General features: G+C 39.2%; 1 protein-coding gene across 1 annotated transcript in view; it reads right to left on the bottom strand.

Moving 5' to 3' along the window:
- The window catches only part of LOC102173650 (NACHT and WD repeat domain-containing protein 2), a 99082-nt gene extending 75530 nt beyond the window's left edge, over positions 1-23552 (bottom strand). Inside the window, exon 1 of the mRNA XM_018049918.1 lies at positions 23187-23552. Within this exon, the coding sequence (XP_017905407.1) occupies positions 23187-23552 (366 nt within the window). The remainder of the gene's footprint in view (positions 1-23186) is intronic.

Here is a 23552-nt window from a genome sequence, read left to right as displayed (position 1 = left end):
GAAGTTGAGAGACCACAACCCGGGAGTATGAAATGGAATCCTACACCCCAAGCAGGGTGTTTATATTAGAGTAACACTGCTGGCCTTTCTCTACTGTCACTCACTCATCCATCCAGGTGAGGAGGTGTCACTTATTTGATTGATGTGGGAGAGAGCATGGAAGCCAAATGAATTGGCCCTTCTGTCTGGGATCTGCTCTGCTGAAACCTCACTCAGCTCTGATCCACCAGGGCAGGCTTTGTGGGATGGGGGTGGGAGCTGAAGTGCCAGGCTGGCCCATGGGTGGGTAATTCTGCCTCACAAAATACTTAATGATTTTGCTTGGTATCAATTCTAAGCCATGCTGTTCAACAGCTTTGTCATGAAAAAGGTAACATTTTAATCTCTACCTATCTGATTCCTGCAACCACCGCTCTGTGTGTGCTAAGTTGCCTCAGCTGCGTCCGACTCTGTGCAACCCTATGGACTATAGCCTGCCAGGCTCCTCTGTCCAGGGGATTCTCCAGGCAAGAATACTGGAGCTGGTTGCCCGCCAGGGGATCTTTCCAATCCAGGGACTGAACCTGCATTTCCTTATGTCTTCTGCATTGATAGACAAGTTCTTTACCGCTAGTGCCACCTGGGAAGCCCCTCCACTGGTTCTGAATTTAATCAAGGAAAAGAAGTACAATCTCCTAATATACTGAATCCCTGACACTTGTACTCCTCAGCAGTGGGGAAAGTATGCCTTAACTGGCTTGTCGGAATTGATGCAGAGTGACGCGGAGGACTCAGAAGCCCACCTACCTGGGCTCACATTCAGCGCCATCACTTCCTGGCTATGAACATATGGACATCTGGGAATAATGTGGCACCACTTCATAAAAGTTTTGGTGCAAACAAAATGAGATAACGTAGGCTATTTGTAAGATCCAGTTTTTTGGATCTCCTGACCCAGGTTCCTTGGCATAGAGTTCTTAGTAATAATCAGGATTTATTTAACACACGCAATGAATAAGGGTCAGTACTAAGTAACACAGGATATCATTTGACTGTCACAAAACTGTGTATAGGTACTAGTATTATTTCAATTTTATAAACAAGGTAACCGAAGCCTAGATTAAAAATATTTGTCTGTGATTACACATTATATGAATAGTAAAGCAGATATCTGAACTCTGAATTCAGAGTCAAGACTCTTAAATAATATGCTATCTCCCCAAAATAACATTGACCATTTACTGGCTGCCTACTCTGTACCTAGCACATGTTAGGGGCTTTGTCTCATAATTTTCCCCTATCCTATCCAGGTTTAAGGGTATAGACTTTATAGTCAGACACATGTGATGATGAATTCCAACTCTGCCATTTTCTAACCTAGTACCCTTGGGGAGATTAGCTCATCTCTCTGTCTGTTTTTCATCTGTAAATTATAGACAACAATACCTATACAGCACAGATTTGCTGTAAGCATTAAATGGAAAAATGCTTAGTAACTTGGCCCACTAGGAGCAATCAATAAGAGGCATCAACTTTCATTCCCATTTCACGATGAACAGCAGGCTATAAAGTTCACAAATGTCAGGTTCAAATCCTGACTTACCCAACTAAAACCCTGCTTTTTACTCTCTGCTTTTCCTAAGAATTTTTGGCCTCTTCTTGTTAATTTCCCATCGCCACTCAGTCCTTCCAGGGGAGAACAAATCCATTCTGAACCTTCGGAAAGGTTCCCAGTTGTGCTCCATGGAGCCACCTTAGGGGCCTTGTGGGTGGAATGGGAACAGGTAGGGTAGGAGGGGTGTGGAAGTGCCCTGTCCACTCTGCTTCAACTGGGCTACTTCAGACTTCATTTGTCTGCTTAAGAGAGCTTGTTTTCATTTAATCCTCTTGACAGAACAAAAACAAACCTACCTGAGAGACAGGCACACGAGATGGGAGCAGGAGGCTTGCCGGGGCCTGGGACCGAGATGATGTCGCCACTCCCGAATGCAGGGCCCTGGGCCCCTCTGCCTCAGCTTCTCCGTCTCAGTTTACTCACGTGAACAAACTATAATACAACTTTAATGTGTCCTGGGGATATACGCTGAAATGTGCTTTGTGACACACAAAAGCACGGCACCAGAGTGCACGTATCCTGAAGCTAGCCCCGTCACACCTGAATTCTGGCTCCCTCTCCCACTGCGTGACTCTGGGCCAGCCATTCACCCTCTCAGTACCTCAGCTGTGAAGTGGACGGAGCAACAGCATCTTCAACAGCTGTTGGAAGGCCTAACTGGATGAAAGTGTGGAAACACTGTCCCATAAGTGTTTTGCTACATTTATTCTTACTCTCAGGTTTGAAAGACTGTGTTGGCTTTGTCCATCACAGTTCTTCCTGTGAAAACCTCTGCAAAACAGACCAGAAAACACAGCCTTTTTCTGCAGGTTAAATACAACAAAAGACTGGGCAAATTCATGGATTGTCGTGTGGTTTTCCACCGAACTGCCACAACCACCAGAGTAAAAAAAGGTTTTGGGTGGCTGGTAGGGGATATGCGGAGCCCAGGTTATCAAGCATTTGCTAAGCTCTAGCTTTCCTTTATACAGTTAGTCTGAAAGTTGAGTGAAAAAATGTGAATTGAAATTGTAGCCAGTTTTATAACTTCTACAGAATCAGACCAAACTATTCCATTAGTTTTATACTCTACAATTGTAAATCCATAAAAACAAATGCTGGTTCCCTCAGTAGCTTTAAAGCAACAAATAAGTTCTTATGAATTTCAGCAAAATGCCCAGTTCTTTAAACATCTCCATTTTTAAAGAAATCAGTTGTTGAGCCCAGCATTACAGAAAAAAAATGATTTATAAAATTCTACTTAAGACACATGGAGCGCATATTGAAAGAAACACTTTTATAACAGTCACCAAATTATAAGTCCCTGTGACTTAAAGGTCACTCAAAAAAAAAAAATGCTTAGGGAAATAAGGCAAAACACAAGAGCCAGCAGAAAGGCATTACATAACAGGTCAAGGAACTGTCCTAAGATCCATGCAAAATTAGGTTAGAATCTGGCTGGCATCAGCTATCGCTACAAGGAGAAATTGGAGTTCCCTCCTACCTCTCTTCAAATTATGGACCCAAGATAAAAGACAACTAAATGAACGAAATGACACTCTGATACGCTATTACATGGCTCACATTCTTACTCTAGAGCCTTATCATTATAATTAGGCTTATGATTATTATTTGACCTGGGTTTCACTTTTCTCTTTGAGAAAGCTTAGATAATAAAACTGAACCTAAACCTGTCTAGAAAGATGACTGTTATATATGCCTTTTATTTCAATTCAGGCCTCAGTAATAGAAGAAGATAATAACAGAACATTTAAAATTCTCCAAATCAGTCACTGCAGTTGGCATTTTGTGAAGTGATTCTGAATAGGGATGTGGAGCAGACTCCGGCTCAGAAGTTGGGAAGGGTGGGCTGAGGTTGGATAAAGGGCATAGAGAGCCATACAAAATTTACTTTCCTAATTATCATAGACAAAAGCAGGCTTACAACTTTATATTTTTATTATAAAAAATGTTCCAACCTAAAATATCTAAAAGTCGTTTTTGCCTTGAGCTTTTGTAACAACTTCGGTCTGATAGTTAAAATAGTTTCAAAAACCATGCTGATTTCTATAAAATTTTGTAGGTTTTTGTAAATCATATCAGTGAGTTTCATTTTTTTGTGTTTCACTTCACCAAACACTAGGAAATACTTTTGAAAACATTTATTTTCCAAGGAAAGGGAAGGCAGGGGTGAGCACGCCTCCTTCACCAATGTCCATACCAGCTGCTCTGTCTCCGGTTATCACATCCATCGTCATCGGGCTGTCACTACTCTTGCACTTTCCTTGAGTTTGGTCCTCTTATTGCACTGGCTTATGCGTCTGTCCTAGATGAAGTGGTTAGTAAACAGTTCAAGCTCTAAATCCTGCCTTTCAGAACTTAAATACCAGGATTTCTTTTTCTAATTCTGCGACAGGAAAATGAGAACATGTTTTAGAGGCTAGCTAGATGGAATCTTGACATCTAATCACAAAATGTCCTTTGGAGGCAGAGTAATTTTACATTCAGCGCAACATGGTGGGTATGTATTCCTAATACATATCAGGCTTTTTGCTAGGTACTGGAGCACTTGGGACAGAAAAAGAAATAAAATTCCTCCTGAGAATTCTGTCCGTTGATAAGTACATACAAAACTCTAAGTCTCAATAGAGCTCCAAAGAAGTGACATAAAAGCATGGAACAGTATTTTTTTTTTAAGTTACAATTTGAAGGCTGCTATTTGTGCATTAAACACTTTCACATAGTGTCTTGTTTAATATGGACAATAAATCAATGAGTAGTATTATCATTATTCTTACTTTAAAGATGAAGGAAACAGGTTTAGTGAGATTAAGGTTTGTGGGATCAAGATTAGTTTTTAGGACTAATGGGACAACTTTCCATGTTAGCCTTTGCGTGAGAATAATATAGCACGCACGCATGCATGCTAAATCACTTCAGTAATGCCCAACTCTTTGCGACCCTATGGACTGTAGCCCACCAGGCTCCTTGGTAGTGATATTCTGTTTCTTAAAAGTTCAGAACTGCAGAGCTTCTGACAAAGTTACTGTTCTTAATTGTTAGTTATGCTGCTTTCTCAGAGGTAGGAATTAACAGGCAACTCACAAAACCGTAGTCCAATGGCTAACAAACATATGAAAAGGTTTTTAAATGTTGCTGCTGCTAAGTCGCTTCAGTTGTGTCCGACTCTGTGTGACCCCATAGACGGCAGCCCACCAGGCTCCCCTGTCCCTGGGATTCTCCAGGCAAGAACACTGGAATGGGTTGCCATTTCCTTCTCCAATGCATGAAAGTGAAAAGTGAAAGTGAAGACGCTCAGTCATGTCCGACTCTTAGCAACCCCATGGACTGCAGCCTACTAGGCTCCTCTGTCCATGGGATTTTCCAGGCAAGAGTTACTAGCGGCCAAAGATGTGAAATAGGATACTCTTTTTCACCTAGCAAATTTAGAAAAGTTTTAAATTAGGAGTACTATTCAGAGCTGATGAGGTTGCTATGAAATGGGCATTCTCATCTTCTGTGTGTAGAAATACAAATTGTAAAATCTTTCCAGAAAACAAGTAGAAAATCTGGATGGCTCAAAAATATTCACGATTTTTGACTTAGTAATTCTGCATCTTGGAGTTTATCTTCAAAGAAAAAACTTAGGCCATTTGAATTTACATAAAAATGTTAAATGCATTAATATTTATAATAATCAGAAATGGCCTACATATATAAAAAGGGCAATATTTAAATACATAATGGTTCATCTGTATGCTAGAGTATGATAAATTATTAAAAATAATTTAAAAGCATTATATTTGGGGAAATGCTTATGAAAAAATATTAGAAAATAGTTCTTGAAAGAGAGGATTTAACACATTATTTAAGGGAATTCTACAGGAATGCTGCTTGAATTTATATCTTGCCTATGTGACTGCTTGGTCAGCAACTTTGGGCAAACTACTTTACCTTTTAGTGTTTCATACACACTTACCCTTTTTGTGTGTCAGTCCCCCCATCAGGAAAATGAGAATTACAACAATAATACCTATGGCAGAATATTCTTAACAAAGTTCAGTTCAGTTGACCCTTAAAATAGGTTTGAACTGCATGGATTCACTTATGTGCAGATTTTTTAAAAAAAAATAGTAAATCCTACAGTTGTTGGTTGAATCCACGGACGTAGAACTATGGATATGGAAGAATGGTGTAAATGAGGGCAGATTACACATGTGGGTTTTCAACCGTGTCGAGTTAGTGCTCCTAACTCCTACTGTTCAAAGGTCAGCTGTAAAAAATGTGCAGAGAAACACTTAGCATAGGGCCTGGCATACATTTAAGGTATTAATTAAAATTTTTAATGAGTATTAGTTAAATGAGAATCTCTGGATGGTGAGATTATGGGTTAATTTTGTATTTTATTTTATAGTCATCTGCAAATTCCAGTTAGTAAGCATTAATTTTACAATTATGACATAGGTCATGGGCATGCTTACAGTAATCACAAAGTTGGTTATTACCCATGTGGTAGATATTCTTGAAAGGAAGAGATCTGTAGGTTGGTTTACAGAATTTACTGCTTGGTAGGAAAGAGTCATGATTTTGATTAAATTCCTTTTCTGACATCAGTTGGAATTAATATATTTTTAGCATTGATTTACTTATCAATGGCCTTTCTAATAATTATCTTTGTTATCTTTCTAGGGTAAACTCTTTTAAGTAAATACTTTTATTTTTTTAAATTTATTTTATTTTTTAATATAAATTTATTTATTGTAATTGGAGGTTAATTACTTTACAATATTGTAAATACTTTTAAAAACCTACTTTGAAATTTGGTTAAGTAATTATTCTATAAAGGATTTTCCAATCTATATTAAAATTGTCAAGTTCAGTTCAGTTCAGTCACTCAGTTGTGTCCAACTCTTTGCGACCCCATGAATCACAGCATGCCAGGCCTCCCTGTCCATCACCAGCTCCCGGAGTTCACCCAGACTCACGTCCATCGAGTTAGTGATGCCATCCAGCCATCTCATCCTCTGTCGTCCCCTTCTCCTTCTGCCCCTAATCCCTCCCAGAATCAGAGTCTTTTCCAATGAATCAACTCTTCGCATGAAGTGGCCAAAGTACTGGAGTTTCAGCTTTAGCATCATTCCTTCCAAAGAAATCCCAGGGCTGATCTCCTTCAGAATGGACTGGTTGGATCTCCTTGCAGTGCAAGGGACTCTCAAGAGTCTTCTCCAACACCACAGTTCAAAAGCATCAATTCTTCGGCGCTTAGCCTTCTTCACAGTCCAACTCTCACATCCATACATGACCACAGGAAAAACCATAGGCTTGACTAGACGGACATTAGTGGATATTAATTTTTATATTCCATCAGGTTTGAGGTCAAGATTATGCTAGCTTAAAAAGTGAACAGTGTGGCTTTACACCTTTTTCTATCTTTGCAGTGGAATAACTTATTTAGCATGGGAATATGTTCCTTGAAAGTATAGAAGAGTATACAGGTAGACCCACTTAAAAAAATTTTTTTTTGAAAGCAAAAGGAAACTTATTTTTGGAAGTTGTTCTCTGATGAACTTTCAATTTCTTTCACACCTACCAGTTTATCCAAATCATTGAATCAATTTTGGTAATTGATACTTAGAAAAGTATTCATATATTCAGCTTTGAAACTTTCTCAGCATTGAGTTTTACATAGTATTTTTTCAATTCAAAAGTTGTCTTAATTGTGCTGAAAATGTTTAAAATTGTATACATGTAACTCTTAGATTAAAGGCACCTAGTCAGTTCTACACAGTGTTATTGCTGGCTATTATTTCTATGTGTTCATGCTTATGTGCCAAGTGGATTTAGTCGGGTCCCACTCTTTGTGACCCCCATGGACTACAGCCCACCAGGGTCCTCTGTCCATGGGATTTTCCAGCCAAGAATACTGGAGTGGGTTGCCATTTCTCCCCTAGGGAATCTTCCCAACCCAGGGATCAAACCCATGTCTCTTCTGACTCCTGCACTGGCAAGCAGGTTCTTTACCACTAGCCCCACCTGGGAAGGCCTATTATTCTATGAAGTGGAGTGAAGTGAAGTCGCTCAGTTGTGTCCGACTGTTTGCAACCCCGTGGACTGTAGCCCACTAGGCTCCCCTGTCTATGGGATTCTCTGAGCAAGAATACTGGAGTGGGTTGCCGTTTCCTTCTCCAGGGATCTTCCCGGCCCAGGGATCGAACCCAGGTCTCCCGCATTGCATGCAGACGCTTTAACCTCTGAGCCACCGATACCTATGGCTAAATCACTCTTTATTCTTAAGTTTACTTCTATGTATTTTCCTGATTTCATTACATTTGTCAAAGATCTATGTCTTTATTGCTAGTAAAAGTTATTTGTCCAGATTTTCTTTCTTCAATATTGTTTCTGATGATTGCTTCTGATTCTAGTGTTTTCCTTCTTGGAAATACCTGTAATTTTAGGGTTGGATTCCTTTCTCTGCCCTTGATTGCTCTCTCTTTTTCTTAATTTTTCATCTTTTTCTTCTGAATACTGAGAAACCATCTCATGTTTATTCTGTCACTGAACTGACTTGACTTTTAATGTGTGAATTCTAGTCTTTGTTTTCCTTGCAAGACACCCATCCCTACCATTTAGCTGTTTTTTTCAAGTTAGTCTGTTCTCACCACGATTTTTCAGTCTCAAATGCTACTAAGGTACTGACGTGTTTGCTAAAGTCTTGTTTTTTGTGGAAAATAATTTTCAGATAGATTGCCTTCTTCTTCGTCCATCTTTCTTATATATAAAATGCTTTTCAAAAGCTCTTTTCCCTAATCCTGAGGTTGGTGAATATCCAAGATGTCTGACTTGCTCTTTGGTCCTGATCTCTGTCCATCTGGGTGGTGGTCAACTCTCCTCCATCTGTTACTGGAGAACAAATGGATGCCCATTCTAATTTAGAACCAGTGTCTAATAGGCATTTAGTAGCTTGAGCTGGATCTTCTATCCACAACTGTTGCTAATTCTCTGTGTTTTCAGTAAAAGGCTATACAGATACTCAGAATTCTCAGAGTACAGTGCTATTAAGGTGTTCCCAACCAGCAGCTAGTTTATTGGGCATATCCATGCCAAATTACAATAAGCTACCAAACCTATCATGCTCCTTGTTTGTGGTCATTTGTAGCCCCTTAATTTTTACTGATTGATCTTGAACAACCCTTTTGGAAAGCTGTACATGCACAGCCATGGGCAGTCGGCTAGCGTACTGCATGTAACTGACCTGATTTCAAGGGAAAGAGTAGGTACTATGGTCAAAATGAAGCATCTCCTATCAACTGGTGTGTGTGTGTGTGTGTGTGTGTGTGTGTGTATGTGTTAGTTGCTCAGTCGTGTCCGACTCTTTGCAACCCCATGGACTGTAGCCCACCAGGCTCCTTCATCCATGGGATCCTCCAGGTAAGAATACTGGAGTGGGTTGCCATTTCGGTTCTTAAAGTGGTTAAGACCATGAGCCTCAGAGTCAGTCTGTCTGGCTTCAAATCCCAACTCTGTGCACTTGTTTCCTTATCTGAAACATGGGGGAAATAACAGTACTCACACCTTATTACTATTGTTATGAGGTTACACAGACTATTGCATGTACAATGCAGAACAGTGCCTCACACATAAATAATGCCAAGTAAATGTTGCTCTTAACCTACTTTATGTCTTGAGTTTGTGAGTCTTAATTTTTTTATATAAATTTATTTATTTTAATTGGAGGTTAATTACTTTATAGTATTGTATTGGTTTTGCCAAATTTAACTCTACACATCTTATAACCAGTTGAATTTCTTCCTTGATTTGATTTTGGTTTTAGTATTATAAATTTTTTTTTTTTAGAGAATACTTTATTAGTTTCTGTAATCAAACCCATGTAGATAAGACCTTACATATTTAATACAGTGTGTTACCCCTGTACAAATGGAAAAAATTATGTTTAACCTTTCTAGTTTTAATATTGTAAATTTTTATCTTTGCCTATATCTTCACAGTTCAGTGTAAAGCTGGGACACTCAGAGGGTATTTATAATGTAAATCTGTATTCTTTCATTCACTTTCTCCCCAAGGATGGATTCTATGGGAGATAAAGAAGCATGAACTAATCATTCCTAAAAATGAAGAGTCTTCTGTGATGTAGCATGAGTGAGCCCCAAAGATGAATGAAAAAGATGGACTGAAATTAGGGGAAGGGTGGAAGTCAGGAATGCTATCCTTTGACCTTGCCATATCTGAGCTGAAGACACACTAAAAAACATGTGGTACTAAGATGCCTGTGTTCCAAGGGGAATTCAAGACCTATTGATTAAAAGGACTCTGCACATTGAAATGAACACATCTTAATTCAGAGAAAACAAAAGCTGAGGGAAGACAAGGGAATGGTTTGAACACGCGAATCCTGGTACCAGATGACCCAGGCTCAGGTCTTGTATTGCTCCTACCATCAGTACATCCTGGCAAGAGTCAGGAATCCTCTTTTCTCCTCAGTTACCTCGTTTGTACAATGGTTATAACAACAGTAATTTACAAAACTATTGGGAACAGTGAATGAATCATCCATATAAAGGACTCATAGTACAGTCTATATGTACCACTAATGTTTTATATGTTTATGTAGAACCATAAATCTCTAAATATAAGATGCTGGACACTTTTTAAAATGAAGAATATAATGCAAAGAAACATTTTTAATTTTAATATAGTTTTGAGGTAGAGATAATAAAGGTAGTGAAAAAATGAGATACAAATAAAGGTATTCAAATGTACAATTATTATTTAGATAAAATTCTTATTTTAATTTTGTTGTTTTTGTTCACTCACTAAGTCGTGTCTGACTCTTTGCGACCCCATGACTTGTAGCCTGCCAGGCTCCCCTGTCCTTGGAATTCTCTAGGCAAGAATACTGGAATAAGTTGCCATTCCCTTTCCATGGGATCTTCTGGACCCTCGAGTCAAAAACCTGGGTCTCCTGCATTGCACGCAGATTCTTTACCCCCTGAGCCATGAGGGAAGACCCATTTTAATTTTGCATAACAATGATTTGAAAGAACTCTTAGTAGCATATTTTCCACATACTATATATAAGTATGATACTATTAATTACCTTAAATACATGATACTTCAAAAAATAGAAATGACTTTCTGATCCCCTAAAATGTATTACATTCATTTTTCACACTTTATGAATGTGATTACCATGAATACAAGCCTGCTTCAATTGAGGACAGTGTTTAAAACAGTTTTTCTTTGTAATTATTCATTTATTTGCATTAGAAAAATGTATAAGAAAGGAAAAATTATTCTGTACTAAAGAGCAAAATTATCTAGGAGTATATATTTTAACATTTTCTCCAGGGAATAAAAAGGTAGAACACAAATTCAGTTGGCTGGTTTGTAATGTCAAAAAAGAATATTGTGTGAGACACTTGGAACCCTCCAGTAAATGTGAGCCAGTTCATGTTAACCATAATTATTGGTTATATTTGATAAAATTAGAAAAGGGAGGCCTCTTGCCTCCTTAATTTCCTGAGAAAATTCAACAGACTGAATTAGAACAAAAGCAGAAATGATTATGACATCATTTATAAAAACAGAAACAGCTTTCCATCCTGAACTTTATTAAAGATGCTGTTTAAGAGTCTATTTTGGCCACCTATTAAGAAGAAATTAGGAAAGAAAACATAGCAATTATGATTACTAAGAAAGTAAAGGCAACGGTGATGGTCCATGTGAGAGTCCCAAGACTCTTGGCTTATACTATAAAGGGTCCTACAGGAAGACTAACCAAAAAAAATACCACTTCCATTTAATCTGTAGGTCTGCTCGTGCCAGATTACATAGTTAGCAAAATAGTAGAAACTAAGGTAGGCTGAACATTTTATACTAAAACTTTAGTTTCATTATTCTTCCTGTCTTGAAGAAACGAGGTATAGAGACCGATATATTGACTAGATTCTTTTTACACTGACAGCCACATTTTGGGAAAAGTTGAGTCCAGTACTTCACTAAGACTACTATAGGCAATTAAAGACATCAATTTCTCTAGTATTGGTTAATCTCAGTCACCTCTGCATTTATAATGTATTTAAGTTGGAGACTAATTCCATTTTCACAGGGACAAAATTTAGAGCACCTTCCAAATGCTTATTCAGCTGTTTCTACCAAGGCTGGGTAAATATCCCCAAGCCTGCTCCCATTTAGGATAAGAAAAAATTTTATAGTTAAGAGAAAGCATCATCATGAATCCATTTGCATGATAATATACATTTTAAATTATGCATAATATCACTGGTGGTAAATGAATATTTGATTCTAGTCCAAAAACACTAATTTTACTGGTGGATTTGGAAAACTTGGAGCATTTATTAATAACAGTAATTGTTTTGTATAGTAGACAAAGTATAAATGCTGAGCTAAGTAAAAATAAGCAGATTCCTTTTCTCCAAGTTAAAAACTAAATAATTAAAACTATTTGTTGGTATTCAGTCACTCAGTCATGTCTGACTCTTTGAGACCCCATAGACCTCAGTATACCAGGTTTCACTGTCTTTTACTATCTCCTGGAGTTTGCTCAAACTCATCTTTGAGTTGATGATGCCATCCAACCATCTTATCCTCTGTTGCCCTGTTCTCCTGCCCTCAATCTTTCCCAGCATCAGGATCTTTTCCAGTGAGTCAGCTCTTTGAATCAGGTGGTCAGAATACTGTAGCTTCACCTTCAATTAAACAATTAAAATTATTACCTTTTCCATATATCATGTGTATATAAGTAAAAATGCTACAATGTTTAAATTGTAAACCTAAACCATTCAATTTAGGTTTGTAGAATGGGAAAATGGTTTTGCAACTTGTCACAAGAAAGCAGGAAAGGGGTCAGGAGCAATGATAACTCCACAATTAGATCTGTACATCCTCTATCATCTCAGATGCTAAGGAAGAGAAAAAACAGGAAAAGCAGCACCTCCTGGTACCTGCCCAGGTGGTGTTAGTGATAAAAGAACATCCCTGCCAAAGCAGGAGACCAAAGAGATGCAGCTTTGATCCCTGGGTTGGGAAGATCCCCTGGAGGAGGGCATGGCAACCTGCTCCAGTACTCTTATCTGGAGAAACCCATGGACAGAAGAGCTTGGTGGGCCACAGTCCATAGGGTCACAAAGAGTCAGACATGATTGAAGTGTAGGCTGCAGTCCAGGGGGTCACGAAGAGTCGGACACGACTGAGTGACTTCACTTTCCCTTTTCACTTTCATGCACTGGAGAAGGAAATGGCAACCCACTCCAGTGTTCTTGCCTGGAGAATCCCAGGGACGGCGAAGCCTGGTGGGCTGCCGTCTATGAGGTCGCACAGAGTCGGACACGACGGAAGCGATTTAGTAGCAGCAGCAGCAGCAGAAACACACTCATTAGCACCCACCTGGTACCTGCACGGCTGCTATGGAGAGCTGGGAATACAGAAAGGGAAAGGGAAAGGGAAGTCGCTCAGTCGTGTCCGACTCTTCGTGACCCCATGGACTGCAGCCTACCAGGCTCCTCTGTCCGTGGGATTTTCCGGCAAGAGTGCTAGAGTGGGGTGCCATCACCTTCTCCATATACAGATGGGGCTATAAAACAGAAGACCCACATGGCTGTCCTATATTGGTGCACATTTCTGGTTGGGACACCAGCTTTGACCTCCACTTCTCAGAGTTTTCTTTGCCTTGGAACCATGACAGATGTTTACAGATTAGCTCTGTGCCTGATACTTTATAAAGAAGTAAAAAGAACATAAGTATTCATAGAATCATTTTTTCATAGATGAAATCTCACATTTAATTCTGATCAAGTTTAACGTGACATCTACATAAATGAACATGCTTCTGAGTGAAAATATAAGAGCTGCTAGCCCATTTTTCTTAAACAATGTTTTCTAAACAATCCACCAGGCCATCAATAACCAAACTGTGATTCAACTTCCTCCTTACTCACTCTTGGTTACCATTTTCACTCGCTTCTTATATTAAGACAGAAAAGAATCAGAAAACACGGTTTTTAAGTAATGAGGAATATGATACGTTCTTGCTGGTCTGTACAGATTTTATTTTCAGCATATAATCATCTTTTATAAACATGGATTGTAGGTTACTCTAAAATGTGATTTGTGTGTATACTTAGGCATCTATGATGATGGAAGAGCCAACACCCTGGGTACTGGCATAATCAGCTTTGACTCATTCTTCTCCTTTAGTCCCCAGATTTAAATAGCCAACATCAATCCTGTATCTTAAGAGTCTCTGATCTATAACCTCCTTACTCCTTTACCTCTCACTACATTAAATTATCTGGATCATGACAGTGGTTGGGCTCCTAATCGTCCTACCTCCACCCTCTTCACAACACTACCTCCAGAGTAACACACTGGAAAATAAATCCCTCTCACTGCTGAAACTGTAAGCTGAAACTTAAAACATCTGACCTCAAACTACAATTCTTGGCTCGTGTTCCCCAATGCCCTATAATTAAACCTACATTCTAACTACATTCAGGAACTCCTTGTCTCTACACATTCAAGGCACCTCATATCCTGTAAAGATGGAAAGCACTTAGTCCTTCTAGCTTCACTGCAAACATTATTTCCTCTGGAGGTCTTTTCTGACCCACAGAATCAGAACAACTTTCTCCATTTGGCTCTCGCAGCACTTAATACCATATTTGCAAATTTGCCAAACTGAAAAATACTGAACTGCATGGAAATTTCTTTCTCTTTCCCTCTTCTCTGTTTAGGAGGGTAGTTAAGAGTGTAGAGGTAGTATGTTACTTTTATATCTCTTAGCATCAAGTCTTACAGGAGAAGGTAATGGCAACCCACTCCAGTACTCTTGCCTGGAAAATCCCATGGATGGAGGAGCCTGGTAGGCTGCAGTCCATGGGGTCATGAAGAGTCAGACATGACTGAGCGACTTCACTTTCCCTTTTCACTTTCATGCATTGGAGAAAACGGCATTATTTTTCCATTTTTTGCACTTTTGTAGTGGAAGTAAAAATAGACCGGGAAATATGGACTTTGGTTCTACACCTTACTATGGCTTTTCTTGCCTGGAGAATCCCAGGGACGGGAGAGACTGGTGGGCTGTCTATGGGGTTGCACAGAGTCGGACACTACTGAAGCGACTTAGCAGCAGCAGCAGCATCAAGTCTCATGCATGATAGATATTACATAGATTTCTTGGTTGTTTTATTGAACAACATTGTGATAAGCACATATCTTTGGAATCACATGGAGACTTTAGGTTGGTTTGGTATGAAAGACATAGACCTTGTTTGTATTATGAGATATGGGTAAGTGTGAGAAAAAAAAAAAAAACTAAGATCTTTTTGCTGTTTTCACAATTTGCATGTATGACATTTCCAAGTACAGATTTTGGCAGCTTCAAGTTGCTCTCCAGGGAAATTAGATTTAAAAAGTTGAAGTTTATTACAGAATTTAATGGTTGGCTTAAACAATCTTAATAAAGCCTTGGGCAACGAAGCTTTATTCCTCACTGGAGAAAAGTACACTGCCTACTAGATCAGTGATAATTTTATCTGATCCATTCAACTGTGTATTGAACAATTCCATAAAACAGGGCATTATTTTTCCATTTTTTGCACTTTTGTAGTGGAAGTAAAAATAGACCGGGAAATATGGACTTTGGTTCTACACCTTACTATGGCTTTTAATTATGCCATTTAGGGTCTTGTTGTAGGAAGAATATGGGTTTTAGAATTAAAGAGACCTAGGTTGGAACCCTGGCTCCATATCTTAACAGTTGTAGGGCTTTAGGCCAATTTCAGAGACTACTTAAGTTCAGGATCCTCACTAATAGAGTTGGAAGAATAGTGGCCTAGTTAATCATCTCATGTCTCTTTCCAGCCCTAGAGTCCTATCTTCCTTTTGTCCTTGCTCAGTCACTTCAGTTGTGTCTGACTCTCTGTGAACCCATGGACCATGGCCTGCCAGGCTCCTCTGTCCATGGGATTCTCCAGGCAAGAACACTGGAGTGGGTTGCCATTTCCTTCTCCAATGATAAGGTATGAAGTGAGTGAAGGGAGTGAAGTGAAGTGGCTCAGTCGTGTCCTACTCTTTGCGACCCCATGGACTGTAGCCTACCAGGCCCCCCCATTCACGGGATTTTCCAGGCAACAGTACTGGAGTGGGTTGCCATTTCCTTTTATGCTTAGAGGTATACAAATGGTACTGAGAATCTTTTGAAAATGTTTTAAAAGCTTTTGCATTCTAATGACTGTGCCTTTTTCTTCGAATCTCTTTAGGTTTAATCTCTTTTTCTAGCCTCTTGACAGTTTCACCTCTTGCCTTCCAATCTGGATACTGTTTATTTCTTGTGTGATTGCTGTGGCTAGGACTTCCAATACTATGCTGAGTAAAACTAGAAAGACTGGGTATCCTTGTCTTGTTTCTGCCCTTAGTGGAAATGCCTTTATCTTTTCACTGCTGAGTATGATGTCAGCTGTGGGCTTATCCTGTTGTTGTTTAGTCACTAAGTCGCTTTTTACCCTTTGTGATGCCATGGACGGTAGCCCACCAGGCTCCTCTGTCCATAGAATTTCCCAGGCAGGAATACTGGAGTGGGTTGTCATTTTCTTCTCCAGAGGAATCTTCCTGACCCAGTGATCAAACCTGCGTATCTTGCATTGCAGGCAGATTTTTTACCACTGAGCCACAAAGGAAGTCCGGGCTTATCATATATCATATATATGATCATATATCTCTCATTATGTTGAGATATGTTCCATTTATACCCACTTTGTGGAGAATTTTTTTTTATAAATGGGATGTTGAATTTTGTCAAAACACCTTGTCTACAGCTATTAAGTTCATATGATTTTTATTATTTAAGGTTTCTCTCATTGATTGATTTCTGTATATTGAACCTTCCTTGTATCCCTGGTATAAATCCCACTTGATCATGGTGTACAATCCTTTTATGGTATCATTTTGCTAATATTTTATTGAGTATTTTTGCATCTGTGTTCATCAGTGATCCTGGCCTGTATCTTCCTTTTTTTGTGTGATATCTTTGGATACTGGCTTCACAGAATGTGTTCAGAAGCTTTCCTTGCTTTGCAATGTTTTGGAATAGTTTGAGAACTAACTCAAACTATTGGCGTTAACTCTTCTTTAAATGTTTAGTAGAATTCATCTGTGAAGCCAATGGATCCCAGATCTTTGCTTGTTGGGAGTTTGTTTCACTCCTGATTCTGTTTCATTACCGACAAATGATCTGCTCATATTTTCTGTTTCTTCCTGGTTCAGTTTTGGGAGATTGTACATTTCTAGGAATTTGTCCATTTCTTCTAGGTTGTCTATTTTATTGGAGTATAGTTGTTCATAGTAATTGATTATGATCTTTTGTTTTTATGTGGTGCCAGTTGTAATTTCTCCTTTTTAATTCCTGGTTTTATTGGGCCCTCTCTTTTTCTTAATAAGTCTGGCTAAAGGTTTGTCAACTTTATCTTTTCAAAGAACCAGCTCTTTATTTCCTTTATCTTTTCTAAATTTATCTTTTAGTATCCATTTCATTTATTTCTGTTCTATTCTTTAGGATTTCTTTCTACTAACTTTGGGAAAAAGTGTAAACAGTGACAGATTTTATTTTCGTGCGTTCCAGTATCATTGTGGATAGTGACTGCAGCCACAATTTTAAGACACTTGCTCCTTGGAAGGAAAGCTACAACAAACCTAGATAGTGTATTAAAAAGCAGAGACATCACTTCACTGACAAAGGTCCATCTAGTCAAAGCTATGGTTTTTCCAGTAGTCACATACAAATGTAAAAGCTGGACCATAAAGGAGGCTGGCATCAAAGAATTGATGCTTTTGAATTATGGTGCTGGAGAAGACTCTTCACAGTCCCTTGGACTGAAAAGAGTTCAAACCAGTCAATCCTAGAGGAAATCAACCCTTGAATATTCATTGGAAGGACTTATCCTGAAGCTCCAATCCTTTGGCCACCTGTTGGGAAGGGCCAATTCACTGGAAAACACCCTGGGAAAGATTGTGGGCAGGAGAAGAAGAGGGCAACAGAGGATGAGATGGTTGGGTGGCATCACTGACTCAGTAGACATGAGTTTGAGCCAACTCTGGGAGACAGTGAAGGACAAGGAAGCCTGGCATGCTGCAGTTCATGAGGTCATGGAGAGTCTGACATGACTTAGTGACTGAACAACAATTACAATGTGTCTTGGTTTGGCCCCTTTGTGCTGATCCTGTCTGGAATGTCTCCTTTCCCAAGTTAGGGAAGTTTTCAGGTATTATGTCTTCAAATATGTTCTGCCCCTTTCTCTCTCACTTCTCCTTTGGGGACCCTATAATGCAAATGTTAGTACAACTGGTATTGTCCCAGAGATCACTGAACCTGTTCTCATTTATTTTCTTTTTCTGTTCAGTGGCTCCATTACTCTATTTTTAAGCTCGCTGACCCATTGCTTTGTATCATTTAGTCTACTGTTGATCCCTTTTAGTGTATTTTTAAATTTCAATTATTATATTCTTTGGTTCCTCTCTTTATTTTTTAATTCTTTGTTAAATACATCTGACTTCTCATTCTGTTCATCCATTCTTCTCCTGAGTTTTTTGATCATCGTTATAATCATTATCTTCAACTCTTTACTGAGTAGATTGCCCATCTCGACTTAGTTCTTCTTCTGGGATATTTATCCTTAATATGAACATGGTCCTCTGTCATCTTGTTTTGCTTAATTTGCTATTTGTCTTTATATGCATCTGATAGGTTATGGTTCCTGACTATGTTTCCCAGCAGCACATTCCTCTCTGGTCACCAGAACTATACACTCTATACTATATACTCTAGGGGTAGCCCTAAGAGGCTATATGGTTTCTTCTGTTGTGGCGGGCTGATTACTGTGGGAGGTCTGGTAGCTGTGACTGGCCCCTGGTTTGGTTGATTGCCAGGCCCTACCTTGTTCAGATGCTGCCAGCCACTGGTTGGCTGGACTGGATTGTGACCCTGGGGGCAGGGTCCCTGGGCTATTTGTGACTCACTGTTGGGTGGAGTCATGTTTTGGGGTGGGTGGTTACAAAGCAGGGGTTTCCAGATCTAGTATTGGGCTGCTTGTGGGTGGGGCTGGTTCCTGACATATCTGGCTGAAGGTTTCAGTATTCTTAAAGCTTGTGCTGGTTGGCTGGTGTAACTGGATCCCAGGGTGGTGGACTGTGATGAATCCATGGTAACTCAGTGCTGGTGTTGACCTGCTGGTAGTCAGGACCAGAGACTGGGGCAGGGGTTCCCAGGGCTACTGCTGGCTCACTGGCTGGTGGGCCTGGGTCATGGGGTTTCTGGCTGCAGAGCCCTGGGGTTCTTAAAGCTGGTGTTAGCTTCTATGGTGAGTGTGGCTGGATCCTGAGGACACTTACTGAGGGGCCCAAGATGTCTCAGTGCTGGAACTGGCCTGCTTATGGTCAGTCAGAGCCATGGGGGCTCCCTGGGAGAGTGCCAGCTTGCTGGTATGTGTTTTGATTCTTGACAAGTCAGGCTGTGGGGCTGTCATGGTCCTGGTGATGGTGACCAACCACTGGTGGGAAGGACTGGGACCAGGAAATCCCACTGCTTTACCTGTCCACTGGTGAATGAAACTGGGACTTACTGCTAGTGCCAGCCCACCAGCAGGCAGAGCTGGGGCCTGGGGTCTCTGGCTGCAGGGCCCAGGGGTCCCAGAGCTGGTGTTAAACTACTTGTGTGGGTAGTCTTTCTCATCATTAGCTGTAATTCTGGTATTTCTGTCAGAGGCGGTGAGCTCAGTGGTATCCTGCTCCTCCATCTTCCCCATCCATTCTTTATTCTTCTTTTCCATTTTTCTTTTAAAGGAATTATTGTTATTTTGTTGGATCTCTGCCATGAATTTTTATTTACATCTTTTTGTATCTCTTTTAGTGTGTCTCCTATATATATATAGGGATATTATAGCACTCATTCTTAGTACAGTTCAGTCTAAACTTGTAATTTTTATCCTTTCCCAAATAACATAAGACTATCTTTAAAAGAGGTGAACTGCCAAATATCTTACTTCCTTATATGTTATAATCTCTACAAAGCATTATTTCTATAGTTTATAAGTCAATATTCTTTCATATTACCCTTCTCAGCACTCTTAATTCCTTCTTAGGAATTTGAGCTTCTATCTATGGTCATTATCACAAAGGCAGAAAATAATCTTTTAGCTTTTATTTAAATGTGGGTAGCTGAAGACAAACTTTTTGTCTGTAAATATCTTAGTTTTGTCTTCACTTCTGCAGGATACTTTGAATAGGTATAGGAATCTAGTTTGTATTTTTCTTTAGCTCTTTAAATCTGACATTCCATTATTTTTAAACATTTTAAAGTATCTTTTTGGGAAAGCATGTACACCCATGGTGGATTCAAGTCAATGTATGGCAAAACCAATACAGTATTGTAAAGTAAAATAAATAAATAAATAAATAAATATATATATAAAGTAAAGTATCTTTTTACTTTTTTTTAAAAAATTGAAGTATAGATGATTTATGATATCATGTTAGTTTCAGGTGTATAGCACAGCAATTCTAATAACCTTCCCTTAAAGGTTATTAGGAAATATTGGGTACAGTTCCCTGTGCCATGTAGTAGGTCTTTGTTGGTTATCTATTTAATATACAGCAGCATGTATATGTTAATCCCAACCTCCCAGTTATCCCTTCCCCATCCTCCTTTTCCCTTTGGTAACCACGTTTGTTTTTTATGTCCGTGAATCTCTTCCTATTTTGGAAATAAGTTCATTTGTATCTTTTTTCCCCAATATTCCACATGTAAGTGATATCATGATATTTGTCTGATTTACTTCACTTAGTATGATAATCTCTAGGCTCATATATGTCGCTGCAAATGTCATTATTTCATTCTTTTTTAAACTGAGTATATTCCATTGTACTACAATATTCTTTATCCATTCATCTGCTGATGGACATTTAGATTGTAAACAGTGCTGCAACGAACACTGGGGTGCATGTACCTATTGGACCCTGTTTTTCTCCAGATGTATACTCAGGAGTGGGATTGCAGGTTCATACAGTGGCTCTATTTTTAGTTTTTTAAGGATCCTCCATACTGTTCTCCATAGTGGCCGCACCAGTTTACAGTCCCACTAACCGTGCATGAGGATTCCTTTGTCTCCACATCCTCTCCAGCATTTATTATTTGTAGGTTTTTTGATGATGTCTGACTGATATGAGGTGATACCTCACTGTAGTTTTGATTTGCATTTCTCTAGTAATTAGTGACATCAAGCATCTTTTCATGTGCCTTTTGTATGCTTTCTTTGGAGAAATGTCTATTTAGATCTTCAGCCCTTTTTTGATTGTTTTTTTTTTTCTGATATTGAGGCATATCAGTTATTTGTATATTTTGAATATGAATCCCTTGTTAGCTGCATCATTTGCAAATATCTTCTCCCAATTCTGTAGATTTTTTCATTTTGTTTATCGTTTTTTTTGTTGTTGTTGTTGTGCAAAAATCTTAAAGTTCAATTAGGTCCCACTTGTTTATACTGTAGTGTGTGTGTGCGTTCATTGCTTAGTCATGCCTGACTCTTTGTGACCCCACGGGCTGCAGCCCACCAGGCTCCTCCATCCATGGAATTTTCCAGGCAAGAGTACTGGAGTGGTTTGCTATTTCCTTCTCCACATTACTGTAGGAAATGGATCAAAAAAGATATTGCTGCAATTTATGTGAAAGAGTGTCTTGCCTGCGTTTTCCTCTTGGGGTTTTATAGTATCTGGTCTTACATTTAGGTTTTTAATCTATTTTGAATTTATTTTTGTGTATGGTGTTAGAGAATGCTCTAATTTCATTCTTTTACATGCAGCTGTCCAGTTTGACCAGCACCACTAATTAAAGACACTGGTTTTTCTCCATTGTATATTCCTGCCTCCTTTGTCACAGACTATGACCATAACTGCATGGGTTTATTTCTGGGCTTTCTATCTTGTTCCATTGATTTCCCCCTCTGTTTTTGTACCAGTAATGTACTGTCTTGATGATTGTAGCTTTGTAGTGTAGTCTGAAGTCAGGGAGGTTGAGCCCTCCAGCTGTTTTTCTTTCTCAAGATTACTTTGGCCATTTGGAGACTTTTACATTTCCACACAAATTTAAAAAGTTTTTCTAGTTCTGTGAAAAATGCTATTGGTAATTTGATAGGATTTGCATTAAATTATAGATTGCCTTGGGTAGTATAGTCATTTTGACAATATGGATTCTTCCAATTCAAGAACACAGTATATCTTTCAATCAATTTGTGTCATCTTCAATTTCTTTCATCAGCATCTTATAGTTTTTGAAGTATAGGTCTTTGCCTCCTTAGGTTTTATTCCTAGGTATTTTCTTCTATTTAATGCAATTGTAAATTGGATTGTTTCCTTTATTTCTTCTTCTGATCTTTTATTGTTAATGTTTAGAAATGCAACAGATTTCTGTGTTTTGATTTTGTATCCTGCAACTTTACTGAATTCATTGACAAGCTCTAGTAATTTTTTGGTAGTGTCTTTAGGATTTTCTATGTGTAGTATGTCATCTGCAAAGAGTGTCAGTTTCACTTCTTTTCCAATTTAGATCCTTTTATTTCTTTTTCTTTTCTGATTGCTATGGCTAAAACTTCCAAAACTATGTGGAATGAAAGTGGAGAGGGTAGACATCCTAATCTTGTTACTGATCTTGAAGGAAATACTTGTAGCTTTTCACTGATGAGTATGATGTTAGCTGTGGGTTTGTCATATATGGCCCTTATTTTGTTGAGGTGTTGTTATCACGAAGTCATGTCTGATTCTTTGTGACCCAATGAACAGCAGCACACCAGGCGCCTCTGTCCTCTACTATCTCCCAGTTTGCTCAAATTTATCTCCATTGAGTTGGTGATGCTATCTAACTTCATCCTCTGCTGACCCCTTCTCCTTTTACCTTTGATCTCTTCCAGTAACAGGATCTTTTCCAATAAGTCGGCTCTTCACATCAGGTGGCCAAAGGACTGGAGCTTCAGCTTCAGCATCAGTCCTTTCAGTGAATATTCAGAGTTGATTTTCTTTAGGATTGACTGGTTTGATCTCTAAGGGACTCTCAAGAGTCTTCTCCAACACCACAATTTGAAAGCATCAATTCTTCACCGCTCAGCCTTCCTTATGGTCCAACTTTATGTTAAGGTAGACTCTCTCTATGGCCACTTTATAGAGAGTTTTTATCAGAAATATTCAGTAAGTCCCCTACATATAAACCTTCAAGTCGTGACCTTTCAAAGATGCAAATGTGTATTTGCAAGTCCAATCACGTAAATCAGTTCACATCCGGTGTACACTGTTACATGTGTGACCCACTCCAAGTGGTTGTGTTTTGTGTCCTCTACTGTACAGCACGGAGAAGTAGAGTATCTTTATTTCAAGCCCAGGATGTCCAGAAGCAAGCGTCAAAGTGGCAGTGATGAAGCTGGTACTGCTGAAGAACTGAGGAGATTCATGATGCAGGGAGTGGCATGGGCATGGGAATTGTCTTTATTTGAGGAGTCACTTAGTTTGGAGGCACAGGACCCATTATACAGAACAGTACCCAAAGGTTGTAGCAGCCGTTCTGAATACAACCCAAGGCTACCATGTCATCTAGGACAAGAAAAAGAGGTACTACCAAGCCGTCACTGGACTGTTTATTCAAGAGGGTAGATAGAAGTAAATCCAGCAAGAAACCAGAACCTGTGCCCTCAGCATCAGGCGTGAATGAAACTGTAGCTTGCCCTGCACTTCCTATTGCTGACAGTCCTTCAGCACTACCATCTCCTATCTCCTCTACTCCATTCAGCAGCTCTTCTTGCCTGCTCACTCGATGCCAGCTCCTATATGCCAGCCGTTGTACTGTATTACTGTCCTTGTCAAGGTACTGTGCTGTAAGCTTAAAATGGGTTTTACTTCTCCTTTTCAT

Source organism: Capra hircus, chromosome 6 (assembly GCF_001704415.2).
Source record: "Capra hircus breed San Clemente chromosome 6, ASM170441v1, whole genome shotgun sequence".
Taxonomy (NCBI): domain Eukaryota; kingdom Metazoa; phylum Chordata; class Mammalia; order Artiodactyla; family Bovidae; genus Capra; species Capra hircus.
This window is presented reverse-complemented; position numbering and strand designations above follow the sequence as displayed.